At 52.2% G+C, this 10,539-nt stretch overlaps 1 protein-coding gene across 1 annotated transcript; it reads left to right on the forward strand.

Annotated features, from left to right (window-relative positions):
* Positions 1-504: 504 nt before the first annotated feature.
* CYP4B1 (cytochrome P450 family 4 subfamily B member 1) lies at positions 505-10,145 on the forward strand. Its single transcript, XM_082766402.1, has 12 exons — positions 505-783; positions 4,106-4,250; positions 4,981-5,025; positions 5,243-5,370; positions 6,210-6,334; positions 6,642-6,793; positions 7,545-7,651; positions 8,079-8,269; positions 8,583-8,716; positions 8,810-8,874; positions 9,386-9,468; positions 9,636-10,145. The coding sequence occupies exons 1-12, from the start codon at positions 604-606 to the stop codon at positions 9,802-9,804; spliced, it is 1,524 nt and encodes a 507-aa protein (XP_082622528.1). The 5' UTR covers positions 505-603; the 3' UTR covers positions 9,805-10,145.
* Positions 10,146-10,539: the final 394 nt, after the last annotated feature.

Raw genomic sequence — 10,539 nt, forward strand, 5'->3', positions numbered from 1 at the left:
CGAGCCCCTCGCTGTGGGGGACACCCGGCCACCCAGCCTCACACATCCCTCAGCTTGGGGCTTTTGGGGGCTGTTTTATGCCCAGTACCAGTCCCATGGCCGGACTCCTAGCTCACCGTGGTGGCCACATCTTCAGATTTTGTCCCAGCCAGCTTTAAGCTGTACCTTCACAGTGTGAAGTGCTCTGCTCACAGAGCAGTTAAGAGCATCTCTGCGGAGCGAAACCCTGAATCCCCCCAACCCCAATTTTTCCCAGACACACACCCTGCATTCCCCTGGCACAAAACCGATTGCTCTTGGACAATTAACCCCGCATCCCTTTATTTTATGCCCCCGCAGCCCCCCAGCACCTGCGGGCCCCCCGCAGCCCCGCTGCCCCCCAGCCCAGCGCGGGGCTCGCCGCCGGTACCGGGGGAGGGAAAGACTCGGGGCGGGCGGCATCTCCCGGGGCTGGCAGCTCCGTTCCCAACAAGCTGTGCCGTGATTTGGCCTCCACTCGGTCTCCCGGCCCTGCCTCCCCGCCCTGCATTGGCTGCCGGCGGGGACAAGGACGCCGGTAGCCGCCCGGAGCCGCGGCTAGCTCGGCTTTTGGGGCGGAGGGTGATGAAGGCGACCTGGCTGGGCGTGGATGTGGCCCGGGTGCTGCACTTGGCCGGGGTTTTCTGCTTGAGCTGCGTGCTGCTGAAGGCCATCCAGCTCTACCACCGGCGGAGGGAGCTGCTCCGGGCTCTGGCCGCCTTCCCCGGGCACCCCACGCACTGGCTGCTCGGCCACGTCCACGAGGTGCGTGTGTGTGTGGGGGGAAATGCGGGTGGGCGACGGTCCCCCGGGGGGAATAGGGGTGGCAGGGGAGGAATGGGGGACAGCAGGGAGGTGACCCCGCATGGGGACGGGGGGACACGCGTGGGGAGAGGCGCCGGGGAGAGCCGCACGCTGCGGTGCCTGCAAAACGCGGGGGGATGCAGGCGGCAGCTGGCTGGGGGGGAAGGAGGCAGTAATGCGAGGTGTCTTCCTAAGGAAGAGTTAAAGCCACGGCTGAACACGCCCGTGGGCACAAAAAGTCCCGTTATAAGCGCCTGTGGCTTGCGTGACTAATCCCAAGATGCGTGCTTGCTGGCACGGATCAGCGTACGAGCATGGTGCGGCTCCCCGGCAGCTCCGTGAGGTGCAGGGGGGCTGCCCCGTGTGAAAAGGTTTTTAATTCACGAGGAGGTGGAAGAGCTTTTTAATTCCCGCTGGAAGTCTTCAGGGCCAGGCTGGATGGGGATTTGGGGAAATGGATCTGGTGGGTGGCATCCCTGCCCGTGGCAGGGGGCTGGAAGCTGGTGGTCTTTAAGGTCCCCTCCACCCCGGCCTGTTCTGTGATTCTGCATTTCGAAAATCACCCTGACCTCTCCTGGCTTCTGCTGATTCCCCACCCTGACCAAACCTATGGCACCCCAAAAATAACTGACACCCCAAAAATAGGGGTGGAGAAGTTCTGCTGGAGGCAGGACCTCCGACAGACCATGTCCGCGCCGCAGAGCCCCAGTTTTGCTGTGCTGGACAGGACAGTTCAGCTTTTGGCAATGTGAATGTGAAGACAGGCCAGTTCGGGGTTTTGTTGTGCTGCCAATTAGACTTTAAAACTGCAGTTAATGAAGTGTGTTCACCAGTTTCTCGGCTGTGCCAATTTATACTGAGATGGGACTTGACTCCCTGGTGCCGATCACTCTCTCCCGTCATTGCTAGGTTGTTCACAGGTCAACTTTACCTTGGACTAAAGTAACCTTTTACCTTTGACAAGCTTCTGCTTTGTTGAGGAAGAATTACTGGTAGTTTTACTGGTTAAGTGCTGCTAAATTCACTAAAAAACAACAGTTCGCTGAGCCAGCGAGGAAGCTGTAAATGCCCTAGGCATATGCTGAGTACAAAATCCATGTGCACCTAGAGGAGGAGCTAACGGGATGTCTGGCAGCTGCATTCAGGGAGAACACCGAGATTTCCTATTCCATCGATTTAAAGTAATGAAGTGCCAGCTTTGGTTCAGGTCAGTATCTCAAATATATTTGTGGTGCCTCAGGTAGTTCTCCTGGGAATACATCACTGGTTGTTTTAAAGCATTTTCAGGTGTTAGCCTCTGCTTGTCCAAGTCACTTGGTGGAAATTAGTGTCAGGAGAGGTGGCGCAGAGCCCTTCTGTCTCGCTGAAGTGGCATGACCTGGTGAAAACCCAGAGTGCCAGGCCCTGGCTGCACTTCCAGTCACAATTTTTGGGATCCTCAGGGGAGCTGCCCATGGTCCAGGAAGGATGTCAGTCCCTCAGCAGCTTTCTGTGTGCATCTCGCCTGTTTTAGCACCCGATGGAGGAGAGCAAGCCTATTTTTGACTAAGCTGTGTTAGTGCAGCACAGTGGTCAGATTTCAGCTCCTGCGTTTCCTGTGCTCCATTCGCTATCAGTGTGTGGTCATTAAAAATGCCTTTAGGCGCCTCTTCCCAGATGCTTTTAAGGTTGGATCCATTCCAAGTCTTGCATTTCGGCGTGAGATCGGGCTATTACCTTTCTTCCTTAGAACCAAGCAGGGGTTATACTTGTCTTTTAAAGCACCCAAGGGAGGAAGAAATAGAAGTGTTGTTGTGTTTTTTTGTTTTTGTTTTTGTTTTTTAAAAAAAAAACACACTAAATGTATGCCTCATATCTGGAGCCCTGGTTAGGAAGCAGGAGCTGATGGTTGATGTTCCTCTGCAACATGCAGGACTTTAACCCCCTCTGCACGACACGCAGAGGTGGTTCACCTTGGGGGCAATCTCTCCTTTCACAGAACTCGCTCTGCTCTCTGCCAGCGCAAGGATTTGTCTCAGAAGCGTGGATCAAACTGCGTGCCGATGCTCCAGACAGAAGGCTAGGTGCAAAGACTTGTGGTGTTAGGACTTCTGCCACCCTTGGAAAGCCAAGCACAGCGAGGCTAACTGCTGTCCCAGTTACTGCCAGCATGTTTATGCTTTCTCTGATTGCACGACAGGAGGAAACCCAAGCAGCTGTGTCCGAGGGACTGGCACTTGCTCAGGTGTCTGAAGGCACCGTGCCAAGTCCCCTTTTTGCTGACGTTTCCTAAGGTATAGGCTGGCAGGTGGGTGCTGGGGAGGACTGCTGCCTTTAGGAGGAAAACTGTCCCCCTGAACTTGGAGAAATGTGTGATTCTCTTTAGTAAGTCCTAAATCCTGAGCTGGGGCTGGCCCCATGGAGCAGACACCCGCTGTGTCTCCCCAGAGCGAGGCCGGGTGGGCGGCTAACTGAGCACCAACCACCACAGCCTGAGAAACACTCGACGCACGAAAAGCCAAGCCAAGATAAGTCAGCACTAAAGTAATCGAGCAAACATTCCCTCGACTCAGTAAATAACGTGACATTGTGGCTAATTGCTACACCATATCAAATTCATTGCACTGCAAGTGTAATTAGACTTTCAGCTTGGTCAGCGCAGCAGCTGCTGGTTCAGCCCTAGCTCACCAAAACCCTTCCCTCTGCGTAGTGTCACAGCCAGACTAGGTCTGTGGGTGGACTGGCAAGATTGTCAGAGCAGCTTTTGTTTAAAGAAACTTGGGCATGTTTTTGCTTCTGCGATCTTTTCTTCCCTGCCTGCGACTCCAGACATTTCCACCAAGCCATCTAACCAGGTCATTGGTTATTGCCTGTTTAATATACAACATGACCAGCTGTAAAAGCAATAAAACAATGATCACTTTGAAAGAATGAACCATCCAGTGCCACTGCTATTGGTGATGGTGTTCACGTGTTGCTCCTCAGAGTCTTTTCTGGGGTAAATGTGAGTTCTTTGGAGTGGCTGTGAAAAAAGAGAACCGAACACGCATGTGCAGATAGGCAGCACACACCTGCCCATGGCTAGGATTAATTGATAAGGAAGAATTACTTTATATGATGTTCAAAAGTAACAAGCATGACTGCTTCTCATGCTAGGGAAGCCTGGAGGGAGAACCACCCCTTGCTGGTGATGGTTTCGTGGTGCAGGGAAACCACGAGCTTTTTAAGACAGTGGCTTAGGAGATTTTATTTTTTTTCACCGAATCTGAGCATTCTTTCTCTTTTCACTTTTCCACAACTGTAGTTTCTCAAAGAGGAAGAGGCGCTGGACAAAGTAGAGGTGTGGTCACAGAAGTACCTGTATGCCCACCCTCTCTGGTTTGGGAGCTTCTCGGCATTCCTGGTTGTCACTGACCCCGACTATGCCAAGGCCCTGTTTGCCAGAGGAGGTAAGAGACGATGCATCCCCTTGTGGGGAGCAGTCACGGACTGCAGCTGTCCCCTGCCATGATGACAATTCACAGCAAGGCAGGGTTTCACAAATAAGTTGCCTTGCAGAAATCATCCAAAGGCACGGAGATATTTGGCTCCTGTGTGCCCTGTCCTGCATGGTCCAGGCACACAGCCGCATGGCCCACCAAGGGCTGGAAGGGACCAGGGGCCCTCAAAACCACCTGAAACATGCCAACAAATCTTACTTCCTCAAGTGCTCCTTGAAAAGTCATCTTCTTGGTGCCTGATCACGGCAAGGAGAGGACAACTCGGAGCTTTGGTGTTGGCTCAGACCCACGGTCACCGTGCAGAGCTGTTGGTTTGGTGCATCCAGAGGGAGAGGTGCTAGACAGTGCTGTCTGGGAGGGTTAATCATTTATCCTACTGCGTATCCATTCGACTTTGGACGACCAATATTCTTGTTTATTCCACTCCGAGCATCTGCTTTTATACAGTTTTTCACAACTGGGCCCAACAGTGTTATTTTGGCATGGAATAGCGATCAGTGCTGCAAGGCTGCCACCACTTCTGTCTCACACCCAACCCGAAGTAATACCCTAGGGCCAGTCTTCAGGTGTGAACTGGTAGATTGATGCTGGTGAAATGTTTACCGTTTTATTTTCTCTTTCTTTCTTTTCTTTCTCTTTTATTTTATTTTATTTTATTTTATTTACTTTTTTTTTACAGATCCCAAGGATAACATCAGCTATAAACACCTCATCCCGTGGATTGGTAAGTATTCCCAGGACTTTGCCTTCCAGGAATGACCCTGAAGTTAGCCAAGAACACATTATAAATAAGCAGCATTGCACTTGTTCCTTGATGCAGTTATGGCAAAAAGCTTTCTGAAATTATTACTTTTTAGCATGTTTAGCTGGGCTGTGTCCATAGACAGGTGAAATTGTTCTGCTTGTGCCTACGGAAACATACACTGCCTGTGTTTCCCCAGGGAAAGGGTTGCTGATCTTACACGGGCCAAAATGGCACCAGCATCGAAAGCTCCTGACGCCGGGGTTTCATTACGACGTGCTGAAGCCTTACGTAGCCCTGATGGCAGAGTCTACCAACGTGATGCTGGTAGGGATGATGCCGAAGGCACTTTTGTAAATGAAAAACCAAAGTAAATAAAATTTCACAACAAGTCCCTAAAATATAACGGTTGGGGCATAGCTACACCGTGACCTGAGGTTAAAGGCTGTCATTTGTCATCCTACCCTCAGCCGGACTGCAGCCCCTGGCTTGCCCAATGCACGGAGATGCAGTGTCCTTTCACCCCTCAGTGCTGGGCATGATAGAAACCAGGGTGAGTTAGAGGTGAGGGCTTGGAGGCTTTGTGCACAGCTGCCCCTGGGCAGGCAGGATCTGGTGCAGCTCCGGGTGCTCCTTCTCCTCGTCCCCCTCCACCCAGCCTCCCCAGAGCAGCTCAAGGGCTTTGCCCAGCTCTCCCCCAGCAGCTCCCTGCTGTTCTCCCTCCTGCCAGCCCAGGGAGCAGCCAGGGCTCAGGGGCTGCAGAGCCACGAAGGCTTTTGCAATGCACATTGGTGCAGTTGGTGCAGTTTTGGCACTTGCAGACAGTGCAAAGTGCCGTGTCAGGCCATGCCACAAGGTGGCAATCTTTACCAAAGACATAAAGCTGTATGTCCAAGCCCTATTTCCCAGCCTGGTTTCATGCTGAGAGCTCGGGTGCTCCTCTCTCGTCCTTTTCTCAGCTTTTGGGTCCACCAGTTTCGTGGGTAGCTGTTGAGACAAATCAGGCCAGGTGCTGGCTTCCTCTTGCTGGGATTCTGACAGCAGTTTTTCTCTTTTCCATTCCTCTGGGACATACCTAAGGCCAAGCACTCGCCTAATGGGAGGCTGAGTGCAGACCTTGCAGGACTGCCCCTTGTCTTCTCATTCTTGTCTCCTTTACCTCCTAGGATAAATGGGAGAAGCTGGCCACTGATGGGAAACCAGTGGAGCTCTTTGAGCACGTCAGCTTGATGACTCTTGACAGCATCATGAAATGTGCCTTCAGCTATAACAGCAACTGCCAGACCAACAGGTCAGTGCTGGCTGCCACAAGGCCTGTTAGAAAGCAGCTCAGAAGGGAAGTGGGCAAATTGCTTGTTGTGATGCTCCCAGATCCACTTTGACCACTCAGACTCAAGTCACTTGGGCAAGCACTTGCTAAGTAGAAGTGCAGCAGCCTTCTAGGCTTAAAGAAGTCTTTCTCGTGCCATTATGCCTTAAATACTTGGTTAGTCACTGCTCAGGAACCCCAGGTGGGCTGTGGATGGCGAGGGCTTCAGGCTGGTATTATTGCCTGTCCCAGCTCATGCAGTGGTGTAATTCTCTTCCCCTCTCCCCAGGAAAAACACCTACATCCAGGCCGTCTACGACCTGTGCCAGATGGTGCACCAGCGGCTCCGCATCTTCCCCTACCACAACGACTTCATTTACTGGCTCAGCCCCCACGGGTTCCGTTTCAGGAAGGTCTGCCAGCTCGCTCACGACCACACAGGTATGCCCTGTCTTTATCAGCTCCCAAAGCTTTTGTGGTGGCTGGAAGAGCTTTCCAGGGAGCAGGCATGGTCCAGGCTCTGCATCTGCCACATCAGCTGGCACTGCTGCAGCCTCTGGCCCAAAGAAACCCATCCAGAGCTGAGAATTAGGTACTTCTATGAGAGCCTGGGTGAGTTACCTCCTTGTCCATGTAGCAATCCTGCGAGCATCCACAGAGAGCAGCAGCTTGCAGCAATGGCTCGTGTTGGGCATGAAGCAAGGGGTCTGACAGCTCCTGGGTTATTAAACTGGGTTAACAGAGGGCTCAGAGGGATTCTCCTCTGGGAACGCTCCTGTTACATGACCAGAGACTGGCGAGATGGAGGGATGAGCACTGCGGGCAACACTGCTGGCAGGAATTATTTTCCTCTCCAGGCCAGGCATGATTTCAGTGCGGGAGGGGTGGGTAGGACAGACCAGGGGGTCTGTCGTGGGCAAAGAATTGTGCAGAAAAGGATCTGCTACTGTGGTTGATGGCAATGCGTATGTCACTTGTTATCATGCTCCTAAAAACAAAAACAAAAACAAACAAACAAACAAAAAACAAACAAACAAACAAACAAAAAACTGTCAGGGATGCAGAAATACATGTGCCAAATGCATCATTAACCGGTAGGAGACATCCCCTCAGGCAAGCTTTGCATTCAGGAGGTGATTTCCAGGCTCAGCATCTCCTGCCCCTGCTGAAACTTCCACTCTTCCTTGCTCAGACAAGGTGATCCATGAGCGGAAGGAGTCCCTTAAAGATGAAAAGGAATTTGAGAAGATCCAGAAGAAGAGGCATTTGGACTTCCTGGACATTCTGCTCTGTGCCAAGGTGGGTGCTGACGGGTGCACGGCTCATCTTGGCCAAGGAGAACACTCAGCAGCAGGCAAGGCCATAAAGTGCAAAATCCAGCCCTTGTGGGGGTGCCACAAACCTCCAGAGGTACTCAGGGCCACACGAGCCATTAGATCAGTCAAAAACACCATACCTGGTCCTGCCCGGCTGAGGAGGGGCTGAGGTGACACGGTGCTCAGCCACTGAGATGTTGGCAGTGCCTGCTGGGGAGCTCAACCCCAAGAGGGATTTCACAGTCTTAATATAAAGGGGACAAAGGGATTTACAAATGAAAAGGGGCCCTGATTCAGTCTAAACAGAGATTTTACATATCCCAAGCCATCATCACTCATCAATAGCTGAAAGATTGCAGTGTCCCCTCCTGGGTTAGCTGGGGCCACTGAAGCTCTCTCTGGGCTGCTAGGACGAGAATGGAGCTAGCCTGTCTGATGAGGACCTGCGTGCTGAGGTGGACACGTTCATGTTCGAGGGGCACGACACGACAGCCAGCGGGATCTCCTGGCTCTTGTACTGCCTGGCACTGCACCCCGAGCACCAGGCGCGCTGCAGGGAGGAGATCCAGGGCATCCTGGGCGACCGGGAGACGCTTCAGTGGTAAGGCTGACCATTTCCCCCTCTGGTGACTTTTTCCCCATTATGGTCATTCCTAAGCAAGCATTGTCTTCATGTCCTGAAAGCTGGAATGCTAAGGGACCAATTTTTCGTGTTGCTGACGTAGTCTTGGCTTTTTGTGTCCTACTGTCATGTTGTGCTTAACCTTGCTGAAAGGATAAAGTTGTTCAGAGGTGGTGGAGTTCCCAGCTTGCAGCAGCCCATGGCTGGATGCTGTGGCTCCCTCTATGCACCCCATCCATTTCAAGGGGGCAGTGGGAGGGAGGGAGTGGCTCTAATTATCCTGTCTCTGCAGGGAGGACCTGGGGAAGATGACTTACAGCACCATGTGCATCAAGGAGAGCCTTCGCCTTTACCCGCCGGTCCCTGGCGTGTCCCGGCAGCTCAACAAACCCATCACCTTCCATGACGGACGCACCCTGCCAGAAGGTTTGTGTGTCCCGTGTCCGCTTGACATCACAGCAGTAAAATCATTTGGCCTTTACCTCTGAGCCCTTTTTCTCCTCCTGGACTGCTTTACAGGCTGCGTCGTCGCGATTAGCATTTATGCCATTCACCGAAACCCCGTGGTATGGAAAGATCCTTTGGTAAGTCTTGGAGTGCCCTTCTAATAACTTTCCCACCCTATGCTGCACCTCTTTGAATTTCTGCTCTGCATGTTAGGACAGCAGGGCCCTCTTGCTGCTGCACATCTTTTCTCAGCATCTTTGGGATGCTGAGAAGCAGCTGCCGTGTTTCGGGTGTTTCAGGCTCTGGTGGTCATCGCATGGCAGCATTAGCACCTCTTCACAGGGTGCTGCACCACCAGCAAAACAAAGCTTCTCGCATTAACAGACAAAAAGATGGTTTTGCTCAGCTTATAGGTGGTGAATTCAGCTGTAATCATTGCTGTGTCTGATTTGTCTTGGCAACACCATTGCACAGCTCCATGGAAACCATGGGGGTCTGGTGGATGAGTGTCAGTCCGTCTTGAAATACATCCCCTCTCCAATGGGGTTGTTCAGAAATTATGGGGTGTAGCCTTTCTGAGGATACCAGTCAGTACCTTTCCTCCTTACATAACCGCTTCTTTTCTTGCTGTCAATACTCCATATCCAGGTGTTCGACCCTTTGCGGTTTTCTCCGGAGAACACGTCTGGCAGGCACTCTCACGCCTTTCTGCCTTTTGCTGCTGGAATCAGGTAAAGTACTGGACTTTGGAAGAGAAGTGGGGAGAGGAAACGTGCATCCCTGGGGACGGCTCAGCCCAATGGAGCCTGTGCCAGGGAACCCTCTCCCCAGTCCCCCCTGCTCACATCCTCTGGGTGCTTGTTGTGCCCGGAGGCTGAGCTGAGCTGCTTTATCCCAGGAACTGCATCGGGCAGCAGTTTGCCATGAACGAGTTGAAAGTGGCCCTGGCCCTGACCCTGCTCCGCTTCGAGCTGTCCCCTGACCCAACCAATCCCCCCTTGAAGATACCTCAGATCATCCTTCGCTCCAAGAACGGCATTCACCTGCACTTAAAGAAAATCCACTGATGCTGGGAAATGGCCCGAGAGGCAGCAGGAGGGACCGAGTGGAGACGGAAACAATGCTTCCTTGGGACAAAAGGTGCACAGCAGGCTTTGGGGATGAGGATTCCTCGTTCCTGCACTGCTGCCAGCAGCTGAATGTGTCCCCATGGTCACCTCGGTGCCCGCACCTCCCCAGTGCCTGCAGGTCAGCTTGGGGCAGACCTCGCCTCTCTTTTCCTGCTCAATGCCTGATTACACTCAATGCACTGACTATAGTTTGGGCCACAAACTTCTGCTCAAACTGCAGAATATGCTGTAATTTTTGCATTAATAAACCAGTAATTCCTGTACCAGCCACTGCTTTGGTTTGTATTGCTGATGCTCACCAGGTCGGTCACACCAGCCGCCCCACAATCTCCTCCCATGGGCCCCACAGAATAAACCACCTCCATTGCAAAAACTGCCAAAGTGACTAAAACAAGATTTCTCCCAGTAGTTCAGAAAACAGATGTGGTATTAGGATTCAGAATCACCTTGATAAGTTGGAAAAACTGATCAAATTATCAGGATGTGGCTCTGTAAGGACACACAAAGCAGAAGAGCAGACATAGGTACTGCACAAAATTATGAAGGGAAATGACTGATGGGGCTGCAGCCTCTCCAAAAAGGTATTTTGAAGACATGGAGGACTATAAAGGTAACATGAATCAATAATATCCAGCTGTTGTAATCAACACAGACACCAAACTTGGATACTTA

Source organism: Aythya marila (assembly GCF_965140915.1).
Source record: "Aythya marila genome assembly, chromosome: 8".
Taxonomy (NCBI): Eukaryota; Metazoa; Chordata; class Aves; order Anseriformes; family Anatidae; genus Aythya; species Aythya marila.